This window comes from Hippoglossus stenolepis, chromosome 24 (assembly GCF_022539355.2).
Source record: "Hippoglossus stenolepis isolate QCI-W04-F060 chromosome 24, HSTE1.2, whole genome shotgun sequence".
Classification (NCBI taxonomy): Eukaryota; Metazoa; Chordata; class Actinopteri; order Pleuronectiformes; family Pleuronectidae; genus Hippoglossus; species Hippoglossus stenolepis.
In genome coordinates, this window is record NC_061506.1 from 7,750,737 (window position 1) to 7,768,137 (window position 17,401).

The 17,401-nt window shown below is 42.8% G+C and overlaps 1 protein-coding gene across 3 annotated transcripts in view; it reads right to left on the reverse strand.

The window, feature by feature from the left end:
* Window positions 1-16,084, reverse strand: part of LOC118103169 (receptor-type tyrosine-protein phosphatase-like N) — a 24,002-nt gene extending 7,918 nt beyond the window's left edge. The window contains exons 1-11 of one of the 3 annotated variants that reach the window (XM_035149785.2): window positions 15,775-16,084; window positions 8,638-8,688; window positions 5,295-5,405; window positions 5,049-5,154; window positions 4,749-4,911; window positions 3,293-3,752; window positions 2,617-2,760; window positions 2,129-2,160; window positions 1,651-1,838; window positions 822-908; window positions 1-56 (exon numbers count right to left, since the gene is read on the reverse strand). The exon at window positions 1-56 is cut by the window's left edge and continues 24 nt beyond it. In XM_035149785.2, coding sequence (XP_035005676.2) covers window positions 1-56; window positions 822-908; window positions 1,651-1,838; window positions 2,129-2,160; window positions 2,617-2,760; window positions 3,293-3,752; window positions 4,749-4,911; window positions 5,049-5,154; window positions 5,295-5,405; window positions 8,638-8,688; window positions 15,775-15,853 — 1,477 coding nt within the window. In that variant the 5' untranslated portion in view covers window positions 15,854-16,084. Of the gene's footprint in view, window positions 57-821; window positions 909-1,650; window positions 1,839-2,128; window positions 2,161-2,616; window positions 2,761-3,292; window positions 3,756-4,748; window positions 4,912-5,048; window positions 5,155-5,294; window positions 5,406-8,637; window positions 8,689-15,774 lie in introns of all 3 variants that reach the window. The other 2 variants (XM_035149784.2, XM_035149786.2) reach the window with 2 other exon arrangements.
* Between the last annotated feature and the right edge of the window lie 1,317 nt (window positions 16,085-17,401).

Consider the following 17,401-nt stretch of genomic DNA (forward strand, 5'->3'; position numbering starts at 1 on the left):
CTGTCAGGTTGTTGGAGTTGGGCCGGATCCTGAAGGTGATGGCAGGTCCGACGACGCTGCGAGGGAGAAAAAACACACAAAAGCAGATCCGCGTGTTGAGTCGCACAGGGAGAGGAAAACTGTCGAATCGCTGCAATCTGTGAATCCAAGCTTAAGCTGCTGTTGTAACTGAAACTGTCACATGGTTGAAAAGGTGCTTATTAATATAAATATGAGACAAGAGGAGTAGGTAGTCCCCTTTCCACACTGCAAAAAATCTCCTTATTATCTTATCATGTATTATATCTGACTTTATTCATTTAGATTCAGATTCATTTCCATTCAATTCCAAGGTCCTTAACCCTTGAATTGAATGGAAATACAGTATATAGAAGATTATGTTTTGGATGGAAACCCCTTTGTAGAGGCTAATAAGCATATTTAATAAAGAATTACAGACAAAAATGACTTGATAAGGAGGAGATTTTTTTTTTGTCATCTGATAATTTTCCCTTTTAGCCCAAACATCACTGGAAGGCGAGTGATTGGCTCAAAAGCAGGAAGAGGAAGAAGCAGAGTACAAGCAGTGAATGACTTCCACATGCAGAAGAACAACGCGCTCTTCGGCCTCCATTCACGTCTCATTTGGGCGCCCGGGGGTTTTCCAAACACAGCTTCAGGCGAAGCTTCGGTTTGATCCCTCCAAATAAAAGCCAGAGTGATCCAGCAAGTGAGTGCAGATACAAGAGGATCCAGAGGCTTCAAGCGAGAGGGATGGGGTTTTGGTTTTTTGGTTTTTTTATTTCAAGGGTTCACGACCCCCTTGGCGTCCTCGCTCCTACCTGATGTTGATGAAGGAGCCGGTGGAGAGGCCCATCCTCTCTGACAGCCGCTCCAGCAGTCGCACCCCGTCGTTCAGACTGAGGGGGCTGCGGTGACAAAACACACACATTCATACACGACACACACACACACACACACACACAAATACATTCACACAAACACACGTGAACACACAGCAACCATTCAAGAGTTGTGGAATGTGACTGAGAGCCTCTTAGCGGATCTGCTTCTACATTTTTATACTCCCTTCCCTCTTTCTTCCTTCCATCTGTCCTCCTTCCTTTGCTTATTTCCTCATTTTCCTCTCCTCCCTTCTTTACTTATCTCTCACACGTTAATCGTTCTTGTCTTCTTTCCTTCCGTCCTCCACTCTCTCTTTCTTTCGTTTATTCTTTAGTTTAATCCCTGCATCATTCTTCTCGTCTGTCCCATCCTTTTGTATTTTATTTCCTTCCTTCCTTCCACCTACCTCTACTCTTCTCTACCTCTTTACTCATGTCTCCCCTATCCCCCCTTCCTTCAGCTCTTCTTTCCTTTTCCCTTTTCATGTCAGTCTGGGTCAGTTTCTCTCCGGAAATAGAAAGCAGCACTTTCCTTTCTTTCATTTCATTGCTCCGTTTATTTTGTTTTCCTTTTTGTCTTGTCTCATTCGTTACTTCCTATCGACCGCCTCCCCTGTTCCCCACTTCTCTGCCTTTTTTTTTTATCTCGTCTTGACCTATTTTTTCTCATTTCATCATGAAAACGACAGCCACCACCATCAGTCATTCATCCATTCATTCACAGACAGGACGTCATCATAACACATTAGAGCCACAGACACCGCACCTCTGGTTGGTGACGATGTAGCCGTACTCCTCCGCCTTGGCCGCCAGTTCCTTCTTCCCCACTTCGTCCTGGCTGGATGCCGCGGCGGGGGTCATCTCTTTCTGGGGCCCCTCTGCTTTGGGGGACTTGGCGGTGGAGGGAGGAGCCTCTGGAGCGACCATCTTTTGGCCCACTGAACCCTCTGTGATCTGAATAAAGACATGAAATTAGAAATGGAAAGTGAGTACTTGTATTATCCTTTCCTGCTTCTTTATAATTCTGTAAACGCTGTACACATTACATTCATTTGACAGTTACTAGTTGGGTGATCCAGCCTTCGACTTTATCTTATTTCATCATTTCAGAGCCACATTCAAGATACATTTATTGATTTGTGATCAGCACTAAAGTTCTTTTAATCTGAATTCCTGCATAAGATAATTGAAAATCTCGACTTGAAGAAATTGTGATTAAAAAAAAAAACATAAGTAACTCTCACCTTGCTTCCTGTACCATCGTTTCCAAATTTATCTGAACAGAAAACACAAAAACACAATATAATGAATACAATTTGTATTCGTATATTGTAAGGTCTAAACCTGAGTATGTGAAGTGCCTTGAAAAAAATGTATGTTTTGTTTTAGCGCTATACAAATGTAACTTGTAAATATACTTTTTTTAAAAGATATTATTGGGCATTTCACCTTTATTGAGTGAAAAGACATGCATGTGACAACAGGAACGCAAAGAGACAGAAACCCTGACTCTGTGGTACAATTCTCTTTAATTCTGTTATCATATTTCATGAATTTGTACATTTGAAATACATTTATTTGTACAGTTTAAATGCAGATTAGCAGAAAGATCAGTCTATGAAACCTGAGTGTAAAGAGCAGGATCCTGTGGTCTCCTCTCTGAAGCGTTAACAGCAGCAGTGAAGAGCAAACTGATGAGCGGGTGACGTTTTGTGGCTGGAGTGACACAGACCTTTGGTTTGTTTGTGAGCGTAGGAGGTGTCCAGCTGCAGCTGCTTCAGAGCGGCGGGCACGTTGTCTTTCTGCTCGGGGGACAGATCCTTCATGTCAAGGCCGTAGTGGTCGAGCAGCAGAGCCAGTCTCTGCAGAGAGTGCTCTGTAGGACACAGAAGAGAGAAAACACAGGAGATGGAGGCCTTTGCATCTACTGGTATTAGTTTAAAGGTCCAGTGTGTCGGATTTAGGTGAAAGGGATCTATTGGCGGATATTGAATATAAAAAGAATAATCCTAGTGATGTTTTCACTAGTGTGTTTCACCTAAATGTACAAATTGTTGTTTTCTTTACCCTCGAACGAGCCCTTTATATTTAAATACTTTACATTTACATCGGGTTAGGTCGTCTCTACGGGGGCCGCCATGTTTTTTGCAGTAGCCCAGACTGGACAAACTAAACACCTTTTGAGTTTTTATTACAACTGAAGGTTTCCACAGGTTTTCTTTCATGTTTGGAAGGGGAGGGTGAGGTGAGGGGTATTCAGCTGCAACATGCAACTCCACCACTAGATGTCACTAAATTCTACACACTGAACCTTTAAGTGACTTTCCACTTGTCCATTTGACAGTTGTGTTTTGTGATGAACGTCTTCTCTTTCTATCACCACATCTTTATTTTCTCTGCTCTCTCACCATCCAGTCCTGACAGGGCGTTGTAGTCCTTCTGCGTCTTCTTCTCTGCCTGTTCCTGCTGCTGCTGTTTGCTGAGCTGGGACATCTGGGAAACGTAGTCTTCGCCGTAGTCCAGAGGGAAGTCTAGCTCCGGGAAGAAGGAGGACGACGAGGAGGAGGATGAGGATGAGGAGGAGAGCGGAGAGGGGAAACCTGACGCCGCTGCTGCTGCTGCTGCTGCTGCTGCCACTGCTCCCCTGTTACGGGAGAGGGACTGCACGGGAGAGGACGAAGAGGAGGAGGATGAGGAAGAGGAGGAGGAAGGGGAGGTAAGGTAAAAGGACAGCAGGTTTTGGAGAAGCTGACGGTCTTGGTCCAGGAGGTTTCCCCTGGATCTTGGGCGAGAGGCGAGGAGCGGGAAGGCTGGATTATCGTCCAGGGAGTTGAGGGAGCGTTCCTCCTCCTCTTGGTAACCATACTGCTGCTGCAACAACAAATGACAAGTGTTGGTTTTTTGGACACTGGGAGGCAGAATAAAAAAAAACTAAAAAACATCTCTGACATGTTAACATCCCGCAGTCACAGAGCGATGTGATCATCTGTGAGTGGTGTTCACCTGATGGCTCCGAAGATTATATCCTGGTTTGAGCTCCACTAGCTCCTGAGGGAAATAAACAGCCCTGTAGCTGATAAACGATCTGCTGTGTTCATCATCTGGTCTCTAACTGTGTCTGCCTCCTGTTTGCTGCTGGTTTTTTGGGTCCGTTGCTGCTGGAAACACTGTGACTCAACCATTAAATAAAACCAAAACAATCACCTCCAAAGTTTTGTAAAGCTCTGTGGTTTTGTCTCTGCAGATTTCATAGTAAATCATATTGTTGAATTGAGCTAGTTTTGTTTTCTCTATAATCCTGATACGTATCAGGAGGTGTATTTTATTCCTGATGTCATTTCCGAGTAATTTAAAGATAGAAACATGTCATTTGGGATTATTGATGGGGGGAAATCGAAAATTAATTTGCTAACTTAATTTACAAACAAGTACATATTGATTCACCGTCTATTTACAGCTAACCCTTGTCGAGATTTAAGGACAGAGGATGTCGCATCTTGTTGAGCCCCATGAGACAAATTGTAACTTGTGAATGTGGGCTATGAACTTGTAGATTATCCTTCTGCACAGTGGTCCAGCAGCTGTTGCCTGTGTAGTTTAATAATTTGGATGTTCAGCCTAAATTTAACCATCGTTTATTTTTTGTCAAAATCGTAGTTCGACAAAATGTGTCAAAACATCTGGGACGCGACGCTGATATTTGCAAACATCAGCCAAGACATAACATGTAAAGATCTGATCGATTTTCACCAGATGTAAGATAATAGTAAAGTTTTGATAACGGTATCCAGCGATTAATCCTCCATCTTTAAAGAACCGGTGCAGTTTTGTACCTGTACGCTCTTTAAACCATCTTTTGCCCACCTGGTGGTAGGTGTACGGGTCCAGCAGGGGCGTCTGCATGTGCACGGAGGAGCGGGAGGGATCCAGGATCATGTAGTCCACAAACTGTTGCATCATCTCAGGGTCGGCTGGTTCCTCGGGCCCCTGAACCCTCTGCTGAGCGGAGCCCGGCAGTCTGGAGGCCCTGGGAAATAAGACAAAGGCAGTCGCCTAAAGAGCCCCTTAAATCTTACAAGCACGATTTTATGAGCTTTTTTATGTACTTTTTTATGCCCGACTCTCTAGTGGACTAACGGTGGGACACGCTGCACGTTTTCTTACTGTTTGGACGCCTGCTTTGGGACTTTAGAGGAGGAGCCGATGGTGGGAACACGACTCAGCTCTCGGTTAATAATTGCCTGCGTGATGTCATCCCTCCACGTCAGACCTAAGCAGTCAGAAGGTGACAAAAAAAGCCATTCAATCAAACATTTTTACCCACGTATGTCCCCTTAAAGGAATGATTGTTCTCTTGTAACAGCGGTGAGCGGTTGGTGAAGCTTCACATCTTGCCGTAAAAGAACTCACCTTGCACCATCAGGTCTTTGAGGACTTCCTGGAGTTTGTGCAGGACTGGAACAGACACCTGGTACTGGACGGGCTCCTGGTGAGGAGCCTGGCACTGTCCGAACAAACCATCTGCACAGGAAGAGACCGACAAGCCGTGAAATGAAGAGATTCGTGGAAAAACAGTGGCAGCTGCAGTTTAAAACGATCCTTCATTGGACGAAGGTTGTGTTTGGACTGAAAATAGCACCACCAAGACATTAGTTAACTTTCAGTTTACTCCTGTGTCTCTATGCTTGCATGGTAAACAGCAGATACAGTCCAAATCTGCCCGGGACAGAGGTTGTGATATTTTATCTGGAACGAAGGTCACATCAAATATGCCGCATCACCGATTCTATTTAACTCTATCACCTCTCGCTGGTGTCAGTTATCTCAGGTTTGAGACACCGGTCCCTGACATTTATGCCTTTACAATGCTGCTGAATGTTATTCAATCTGAGACGCTCACAGTGTTGAGCCATGACATTTGCAGCAGCAGAAAAAACTCAAGCTATAAATATCAGCCGATATTAGTTTTGAGTTCATTTAGGAAACCCGAAACTTTAACTTTAAAAGAGACATATTTTGCTCATAGTTTAAATAGATAGAAATAGAATATTAATATTCAGCTTCATTATTTTAATTTGTGTTATTGCTTGAAAAGGTTAAGAAAACACATCAACTTCCTCAGACTGTCCACTGCTGCTGCTCCTCTTTTCAGCCTCTGTCTGAAATACTTGGTTTTAGCTCCTGTCTCTTTAAGGCCCGCCCCCTGTGAAGCCTAGTCTACTTTGATTGGCCAGCTCGCTCAATCTGTAGCGATTGGTCAACCACTTCCAGCACAAATGTCGGCCTCTACACTCACATCACCTGGCTTTGTTTGTCTCTATCAAGCTTTTAAACATAAGCTCTGAGCACCAAAGGCTTTTCAACTGCAGGTGGCGCTGTGAGGGTGAGGAGAAGGGGAGCAGGGGCGAGGCCATATTAACATATTCATGGCTCCCAGTAACGAAATGAGGTGTAGTGTTTCAGGAGCTGTCTTTAACGAGAACTTAGACCTTTTTAAATTTACAGGCCTTTAAAAAATAAACTATATAACCCACTAAAGGAAAGAATCACTGAAAAAACACCAAATGTCTCCTTTAAAATATCCGACTCAGTGTTGATCATGATTAAAAAATAATAGTCTCCTCAAGAGCCACTTTAAAGGAGGGAAAAAGAACAGGGAAGCAAACAATAATCACAGAAATTCACACACACACACACACAAACGAGAGTATGTGAACACGAAGAGGAACATAATGTATGTACTGATACCCACAAACAAGTGGACACACCACATACACAACCATGGAGGCAAACGCTCTATAATCACGAGACACACATTTACATACAATATCAAACACATCAGAAGTACACAAATGATATATACGCAGCAACAAGTACACACACAAGTACATTTCTACAAAAACACACTCATCAGCACCCAAGTGTCCACATACACACGCACAATGAAGCACAGAGTGTGTGTGTATGTGTTTGGCGGTGTGTGTATTTGTGGGCTGTGGTGAGTCATCACCTCTGTCTCCATCCAGCACTCATCAAACACACACACACACCGATACACATGCACACACACGAGGGAGACACACGGTCGTCAGGCAAGTGATGTCACTGTTGTCATAGAGACGGCCGGGGACGGGCCGTGATTGGCCGAGAGCAACTGACGGAGGGAGACCTTGTTTACGTTCCACTCTCGCACTTTTTCTCCCTGCTCTCTCGTTGTCGCTCACCCCATCCTCTCCTCCTTGCCAGTTAATCAATGCCTCTTTCTTTCCACCTTCCTGCCGGTATCGTGCATCTCACACACACACGTCACCTTCGCTCACACTTCAATACTGGAATGACGACTCTGAGGTGTGTAGTAGTTACGTGGGCTGAGTTTAAATTTCTGTGTGATCAAATAGATTATGGATAACAGGTGTTTAAAGGCGTAAAAATGGCTGTTTTGCCAATGGTGTCGTTTTAATAAAACCTTCTCAATATTCATCACAGATTACAAATGTCTTACTGTACAAACTAGATTTTTTTCGATGCAATATTAGACACATTAGATGTTTATTTAACAAGGTCTGTAATATATTTAATGTTACAACATTTATTTTACATAAACACTCCACAGATGGAATACAGATCAGGGATGTCTAGGGCATTTTTTTCTTTATTTCAGGCTGGAGTTGTATTTATTTCTATGCATATTGAATTACATTTGCTATCTGTCAGAGATTTCACACAGATTACAGATCTTCCAGGCTACAAAATTGATTGTTTGTGTATTGCAGTCCGGAATATAACCTGTTGCTCTGCCTTGAGATAATGTATATTATGATTTGGCGCTATACAAATAGAATTCTTGCATTTCAGTGCATTCACGTCCTCAGAGCATCATCAAACCGTCGCTATAAATTCCTCTTATGTTCCTGTCTTTGGAAACAGGGAACATTACATCCTCGGGGCGGACACAGACACATACAGCCATCAATAATGCAGCATGAAACACAGTCACACACCCATTGCACGTGCACGCTCTTGCAATGACATCCTCGGCGTGTTTGAACAGGCAGGCAGGAAGTACCCACTGAGGGATTATAGACAGCCCGTTAACGGCAGGCTGAGCCGTGACGGCTAACCAGCTCCTGCCTGTTTGATGGACAGAAGACACGTCAAGGCCTCCTGAAGCATGCTGCTGCATCTGTGGCCTGCTGGGATCGCGCGCTATTGGTGGATTTTTAAATTCTCCCCACGTTGCATTCAAGGCCCCCGTAAATATGAGCTGCTGGGGCGAGAAAGTGTCCATGTCAGCCTCCCCGAGCAAGATCAGTTTGACGTTTCAGCTTGAACTTCGGCTTCAGGAAGGTGTGAAAAGAAAGTGGCGTATAGCTTCTAGTACAAATATTAGATTTATTCATTTTCCAAAGGAAATAATCTCATCTTACTTTTTATTGCTTACTTGAGGTCATCATAGCAGAATCCATATACATTTACAGTGTCGATTAAAATGCAACATCAGACCTCTATGCTTACGTGGAAGTAATGAAAAACCCTCCAGGCGATCAGACTGGAATGGACATGGCATAGTAATTATTATCCTGTGTGAGACTGCTCCAATGAATCCACAGTATAGTCTCTCAGGAGCCATTTTGAGTCTGTGTTTTGCAGGTCCTGAAGATTCTAAAAGCGGTGTCATTGTTTTTCACTCGGTCGAAAGCTGTGGACAAAGATGTTGTGTGACGTGCGTGTGTGTGTGAGGTCAAAGACTCACCGTCGTTGCACAGCTGATCCCTGGGACAGAGCCTCTTCTCAAACAAGCAGCCTGCAGACAACAGCAAAAAACAGGAAACTGAGCTCAGACTGAGAAACACAGAATTTTTTGTGCAGCTGCAAAACTTACTTCAGGGAGTTAAATGGAGCTGAAAGGATAAAGGGTACAGATCATAGATGAATGGGTGGATTTTCTTCTTTTTTACGTCTCATAATGTGAATGGGTGTGGATCACATCACGGCTAGCGAAAAGCGAAGCCAAATCATCTTGATCGCCACCTGATGGCCGACTGCAGTACAGGTCATAAATCCCACATCCTCCATGTTAGAGGACCAAACAAAAAGTCAAACCAAATTTACTCAAAGATGGTTTCCGTCATTTAAAGTATTCACGTTTCTGATCAGTGACCTCGAAGCCATTGCTCGATCGCTACCGTGCAAACTCTGGCTCCAAATGCGCAAGAGTGATGTTTTTTTTAATTCTCTTCTGCCATAAAACATCGAACCCACACTTAAAGAAACTTTCAAAAATCCTTGCATGTTCAGTTTAATACAATGAGTTAGGGGAGGCCCCACAAGAACGCATAGCTGTGCTTGATGCCAATCTTGTGTCGCTGTCTCTGAATGGGAAAGTGTGCGTGTATGCATATGTCTGTGTGTGTTACCGTTGACCTTTTCCCAGCTCCTAATCTGTTGCGAGGCAGTAAAAAGCAACAGATGCGAGGACCGCTCGCTCCGCGCTGTGTATTTACTCCTGTTTGCTTAAGGTTTTCATTAAGGATTTATATACTCCTGTGTATTATTCACACGTCCTGCGATAATGTAAGAATATATACTCTGTCCTGCAGTATGCACGACCTATGAAAACACATTGTGCTTTCTTCCTGCAGTGATTTCACTTCCGGTATTTGTGCTGCTTCACTGTTTCTTCTCTCTGAGGCTGTTTCGATTTCATTACCTCTGACACATGTCAGTCAAAAGAACGACTCAGTCACAGACGGATAAGACGAGAAGATTTTTGTCGTCCAAAAAGCAAGAGCAACCTGCAAAAGCAAAAGTTTGAGTAGATGGGATTCTCTTCTCTACACCGGCCCTGACTGAGTTTATTTATTCCCTCTACCTGAAATCTATAAAAAAAAAACAGACCGAGTATCGACTACGTGACGACACAAACAAACTGCCTGGGCAGCAGCTATCAGAGAGGGGAATCTCCATTAAACCAGAAAGCCGAGACGCGGCTAAACATAGAATGGAGAGATTCTCCATGCATCCGTCCATCGACCCCCCCCCCCCCGCCCAAACTCCACATGATGACTAATCTCTGCTCTGTCCTCTCTCCTGCGCCCACGCATCCCTCCCTCACTCCCTCCCTCACTCCCTCCCTCCCTCCCCATCGTCTTATCTCTCCGTCCCCCATCCTCGCTTCTCTTCTCTCGCACTCTCTCTCTTCGACCGTCTGCTTCTCGGGGAGATCTGGATCAGCTCGTCATGCAGCCTGTCCGTCACTGTCATCAGCCGCGCCACACTCCATCACCTCTTCTAATACACGACATTACCCGCTCGTTTGTGTGTAATTGGGTCGCTAATCAGCAATGCCAGATTGATAAATGCACTGCGAATGAAAACACTCATCCTGTGGAGGAGTTAGTTCAGTCTCATATGAACCTCGTCCCACCGGGCTGTTGTGAAAAGGGATTGGGTGTCATGTGATGATGTGTGGAGTCAACAGGGCTATGTAGACGTCTGTAAACCACATTGGCCTCAGGAGGGAATCCTAGACAGCAGTGCATTCAAATTCCTTTCACTTCCTTTACTTACTGCGTGTCAGTTTCTATGAAGACGTCGGTATCGGATCAACTGACGAACTGAAAATGCTGTTTAATAGAACGCACGGACAGAGCAGCTACGAAGTCAGCCAACTGGAACAGAAGTGTCAGTTGCTCTGCAGTATATTTCTCAAGTGAACTAATATTAGCCCCGATTATCTATGTGTTGAATTGAGGAAGGTTGAATTTTATAATTTAGGACAAAAATGAATATTGCATCATTTCTTTCTTTTAAGTCTCAACTGTGCAATATTCATCTGCCTGTGCAATATAAACGGCTCATGTGCAATTCACTGTAAATTCCTCCCACACTGGAGGAGGTGTTTAAAAGCACAACCTTCACTTGGGAGAAAAAATCATAAAATAAATAATAATGTGACATTTATTGTTATAGTTATTGATAACGACGATATACGTTTCGGCCATTTTGCCCAGACTTAGTGCATCCAGATAAAGAAGTAGAATATAAAACTATAAAAAGGTGTCGCATCACTTTTGAATAGTTGAATTTGCTAATTCACAACCACGACTTGGTCCATCAAGAAATCTAGTTGGAAAAGTGAAAACAAGTTGATTTCCATTGCAAAGATGTTAAAACAAGCTTCCTGCAAAAGCTTTATGTATAAAGCCTTGTTTAAAAAGACGAAATTGACTCTGTAAGAGGGAGATTTGTGCTGTTTAGTTGGATTTCAACTCAAGGTGCCATAGAAACAGATGTAGTAAGTAACAAACATTCTCTCCTGTTGGATTCAGTTTCACCAGAAAAACCAACTGACGCAATTTAAAATCAGCCGGCGGCTTCAGTCTTTACATTTCTCTGGGGAAACTTCTCCGGCTTCTCTCCCCCTTCTCACAAACACAACTTCATTCTCCAGATAAAACCAATTAGAGCGAGTAGGCACTGTGGAAAGTCTCCGTCTGGCTCGCTGCGTCCTCCATCAGCACCATCAGCTCCATTTTGTTTTTCTGAGATGTGGTCGTGTCTGTGTAGAAAAAAACGGTGTTGAGTGGCGTCTATAATTACAAAGGCGGGGTTTCTGTCTCATCTTAGATTAGATCAGTCCGTCACACATCACTCGTCACAAATCTGTTCTTTTCTCTTTGCTTTTCAAATTAAAACACACGGGGAACTGTGGAGAATCGTGCACGGCTGCCCATGAGGCTCAGGAGCTGCATTTGTGTGCACTACTCAAAAAGGTGTGCAAATGTGATCCCTGCATTTATCTTATTTTGCTTCTGCCTGGGAAATTGCTCTGTATCCAGGCTGCAAAAAGTCAAAATTCAGCAGCAGGAAATCAAAAAGACCCAATTTATAACTTCAGATTCTCTTCTCAGATGAACTTTTACCCACAAAAAAACCCACTTAACCATATTTTCAAACTTTGTACTCCTTTAATTGGATGGTTTAGGAACACTTATATACTAATATCCTGGAGCTTTTAAAAATCATGTCGTGGTTTTATTGTCCTCACGAGACCTTCTTCCGTCACATAAGGCTATTTGTTCTCTCCTCATTGACCTCCACTCAACGCCGCTCGCTGACCTCTGACAGGTTTATATCCTAAGGTGTGACATTCGGGTCATGTGCGGACACCAGAGACAGAGACACCAGAGACGATTCCCGTTACGGAAAGAAGACGAGGGACGATGACAGCGAGATGCAGCTGAAGGGTCCGAAAAAGCTTGGGTGAGTGACGTTTCCCAATAAACGTGCGCGCTTCAAATTGAGTGTTTCGCACAGGACAATTCATTTGTTATCTTGTCAAGGTAAGAAGGCGAGCAACGGTGCCGCATTTAGGCCGTTATAAATAATCCTGTCTCCCGGAAATTGCATTAGGCATTAGTGTGGAAATAGGAAACGAAAGCATGACTGATGGTTTTGATTCTGCTGAGACAAGTCAACACACAAGGCAGGGACAGACGGTGGTCTTGGATAAATATGTCAAAAGCCAACATTGAATTAAAGCTCGATACAGATCAGGTTCTTGCCTAAACTTAGGTGTTTTGAAATGAATCTACAAATGACCTATTCGTCTTTTGGGTGTGAGAATTTGTCGAGACTGTATATTAACAAAAATCAGGGGGCCTATCGTTAACATTAACAAGACGATTGAATTTACGAGTCACTAGCACAGCAAAATGAGGAATAGATTTGGAATTTGAATGAAGAAGCAGCTTCCAAAAGACTGCACAACTAAGCAATTCAAGTTTGGACAGAATATCAGTTTCATTTGCGGTTTTCTTTTTTTTCCAGACTCATGATACACTCAGAGGCCAAACTCCAGCCCGCCATCATTACCAGCAGGGTCGCCGTGCTTTCCTTTTATCGCCCATTAACTGCCTGTCAGACTGAGTTCAGAGTAGTTCTCATAATGGTGCTTCTGGCATTTGCGGCCACTGATGCCGTGAGTGTGAGCTCGCCCTCTGGTCCGCCGCCTGCCAGAGGATATTTAAGGTGGAGTGAGTCAGTCTGGATGGAACAGAACAAAACCTGCGTCTTTTCTACCTCGGTGCCGACGCTAATAATCCCTCCGGCTACAAAAACAGCAATGAATGTCTCCTACAACCTACAAGTGCAGCATGTGTATCGCAGCCTGATGGCTCTTATTCCTTGTGTGCCACTGTCTCCACAAACTATCAAACACACATCGGTGAGTCACACTATCGCTGGCAAGTACCTTCATTACCATAGCCACACACACTGTGATTTATTATTTTTATTTTATTCATGACTCATCCCTTAAATTCTCACTAACGCACCGAATGTGTCTTCATCCGCTGCTCCCAACTTATGCACTATTAAAGATTGAAAATATATATTTGTGAGGTGTTTTTCGAAAGGTTTTTATCTTCAGTGGGAGTCAATGGGTTTGGGGCTGAGAGCCACAGAGTGAGGAAGTTATAAAGTGTTGAGGGACGGACGAAAACATGTTCAGTTTTGGTCTTTTCATTAGATTTGTTGACAGTAAAATAAAGAGCAATGGCAGCCTTGGCCTTTAACAAAGACATGGAATCAATTTTTATTCCAATAAGGGGGCGGATCCATGTATTCTTTCTCACCATATATATCACATTGCAAAATAGAGCTTTTTTCAACATTTTCAGTGATTTCTCAAGGGAAATTCGTGGATCTTGTTAAAAAAAAAGGTCGGCCAATATCTATGAGTGTGTGAAATTTGGTGCAGCTTGATTGACTTGTATTGTATGCGCACGACTGAGTGACATTTTACTTTGAGATCTTATTTCTCTCAGTGCTACAGCCATGAATTCCTTACTTTTATTCACTTTTTACAGTTGACACGACTTTAATTATACAGTTGTGCTATTAGTGAGGCTGTAATGGGCCATTAACTATAATCCTTGGGCAATTTCACCATCACTGTGAATGTAATTATTGATTTTTCTCTACAAAAAGCTTTATACCCATGTGAAGATATCAAAGCATGACACTAAAAAATACCATAAAACTGTCGAGACAATCTCCATATAGACGAACATCATGAGTCTCTTTAGGAGGCATTAAAAGAACATTATCCTATGTTGGCTGTGAGAAAATTAAATCTTCAGGATTCCCTGTGGAACGTTATAATAAATAATGAATCCACGTTATTCTGCTGCAGGTGGAATCACGGCTGCTTCGCTCTCCGTGGTGCTGAAATATTCCGGCCGCTCGCTGTCCGTGGTGCTGAAACACTGCACCGTGTTAGGTACATCAAGGAAGCAGGAGGCCGTTGTAATTGCTGCGAGCAGGCGACGCTGGGAGGTCAGAAATGAGTCATGACTGTGAGCATGATGTCCGCTAATGCTGCTTTAATATTCACATCCATTAGAAAGTCGATGGAGGATTTGAAACACAAACGCTGGACGAGTTTTTAATGAGGCTTTTGGTTTTAATTTGGCTCTCGACAGTTTCACGGCCAACATTATTATTATCTGCTTTGATTTGGAGTTTAGAGTGCCATATAGTTTCCATTTCAACATTCACACATAATAAACGTGTGGGATCTCAATCACCCAGATCGATATTTGATGCACAACACCCCTCAAAACACTGGTTGCTAAGATTTCAAAGCAATCTTATAAGTCGATCGCTGGCTTAATGGTTTAATAATGCTCTATAATATCGATAATCTCTTTCTCTGTGGTGCAGTGAAATTATATTGCGGTTTAAACCACAGACATATTACTGAGCAGGCAAAGGCACAAGGGGTCGGGAGGGCACAAAGTCTGAGTCTGAATAAATTCCCTCTGCTGAGGAAAATTGAAATAGGTTTACACTCTTAGAAGGATATTCTGGCATAGTTTTCAACACAGTAGCATTTGAGAGTAAAGGGCAAAATACCCCCTTTAGTAATTAATATTCCTATTGGAATGCAGACTTTTAACAGTGAACTTGTCTTTATTATAATATACATCCAGTTTTCTTTTATAAGGTTTTAAGATTATTTGCAGTTACGCCCATCGTCTGCACGTGTCCCCAGGGGTTCGGTTATTATTACTTTTACTAATATCATAACACTAGTTGCACAACATATATTCTTGCAGGACCACTAGTGTTACTGTTGGGATTTTCCTGTTGTCATTACTGAGCTTCACGGTGCACTATTCTACATTTGCATCACCCCCGAGGAAGTGTTCTTGTTGACGATGATGTTGCCGTGAAATCTGAGCACATTTCTCCACCAGGCCACTGTGGGTGATGCTCGGAGGGAGATTAGTGTACAGTAAGCACTTGTAGGTTAATAAAGATGATGGCTATTGGATATTGGCTTCACGCAGACACTGATGAAGACTCAGCCAAAACAAACAAAACCATCCCTCCCTCTTCTCCTCCGTTTGCTCTCCTGCTGTTTGTTGCGGACCCAACAACAACATGATTCATTCAGGCAGATACAGAAACATCCCTCTGTAAACAGTTATAAAGCAGATGCACATATAAGATGGAGGACGACAGGTGAGTGTGCTCTTACATTGATGTATATAGATAAATCAATTTCACTGAGATGGCACAACAACAGAAAACAACTTATAGGTGTATTATCTAAATATTATAGGAAAATGATAAATATCATGCAGGGTGTTTTAGTGAAAGATGCATAAAGAAAAACTGTTATTTCTTTTAAATCCTTGTAAAATGTTATAAACTGTGCCATAAACTCGCAGCCAAGTGTAAAAGAACGCAGCAACAGGGAGTCTTCGCCGGGTGAGTCGTGATTTACGCACCGCCTCCCCGCGTCTGGATGCACCGAGGTGGGTTAAAAATGACAAGTGCGTCTGTCTCCATGTGTTTGGGATCATGTGGGAAGTCTTACCGTGTCGGGCGGCCGCGCACAGCCGGCAGGAGGCGGTGAGGAGGAGGCACAGAGCCGCCCAGAGCCGCGGAGACCTCATGGTACATCCAGCATCCACCGGAGCGAGAAAGAGGTGGAGGAGGAAGAGGAGGAGAAGGAGGGGAGAGCCGCCTCCACTGCGAGTGCTGCCGCTGCTCCTGCACTTTCAGCAGCTCTCCATCTCCGAGGAGAGGCGTCTTCTTCTTCTGCTGCTGCTGCTGAGGAGGAGGAGGAGGAGGAGGAGGAGGAGGAGGAGGAGGAGGATGCACACCACTGATGGAGTGTGGACGAGTGTGTGCGAGAGAAAGGGAGGCAGAGAGAAAGAGAGAGAGAGAGTGGTTGGTTGGGAAACGCGAGGAAGAGGAGGCGCCACACTGCAAGAAATGAAATAAAACCACAGCCCCGTTAACTAGTTAAATGACAACAGCATTGACAACCAGGTGAAATATTCATTTAAACCAATGAATAATAGCTCAAACTGAACAAATGGTTGATAAATATGATGTAAATGTTGAATGCATTAGTTTTTGTATTTGTGTAATTGTTTTACAGTCTTCAAATGTACATTTGAATACTTCAGTTACTGTATACCTGGCCAATAGAATGCAAAAACCTTAAATTGTTATAAATACAAAACACAACCGTGAATAATAATGGGTTAGGCAGCGTAGACACTCTCATACTGTTAGAAAATTAAATCTAAGCAGTTTGAAAACTTATTGAAGAAATGAGACTTGTTTAAACACGTTGTTACAGACTCAGAAATGTGTACAACATCTACAGTACATTGAAAACAAGCTTTGTCATTGACACACATGCATATATAAAAAACATTTATATTCATGGTGTTAGCAATGCTCCATCTGTTGCAGTTTTTAAAACTCTCACTAAGCTATTTTACAAGGTCATACCATCATTTTATTTTACTATTTTACACAGCTCTACCTATTTTAGTTGTTATTCTCTTTTAACTTACTTTAAAATGTTTAACACGGATTTATCCGTTTATATATTTTCTTTACCTCTTTTATTCTAGTCTTTTTTAATCTCCTTTATTCAATTTTTTTATTGTTTTAAACATGGCTTTCTGATTTAAAAATAAATTGGTGAATAAAACATGCTTTATACATAAAACCGCCTTGCCAGAGAGCAAATGTTTCACATTGCATGTCTCTTTACACCAATATGCATTTTGCCCAATATGCACCAATAGCAACAGGTGTCCATGCTGCAGCTGGAAAAACCATTAAAACCATGATTCTTTCATTCCAAGATGGATAAGTGCCTGTTTGTGGCTTTAATGTCCCCGCCTCTCATGCTCTGAGGACTTTTAGGCAGATTATGATGATGAGTAAATCGCTCAAAGGGCCTGAACTAACTGAGACAACACAAAACATCTGAAACCAAAGTGTGTTTTTAATCCTTGTGGATTTGAAGTGTGATGATAGCATTCCTCTATTTTAGTTTTTTCTCACTTACTAACAGATATGGACCTATGAGTTGGAAATAAGGCTAAACTAACCAATCAGCAACACCCACAGCCTGCAGCGAAGGAAGTGATTTGCATATTTATTAGTATTTTTTTTATATCCGTCGCTGATACACTATA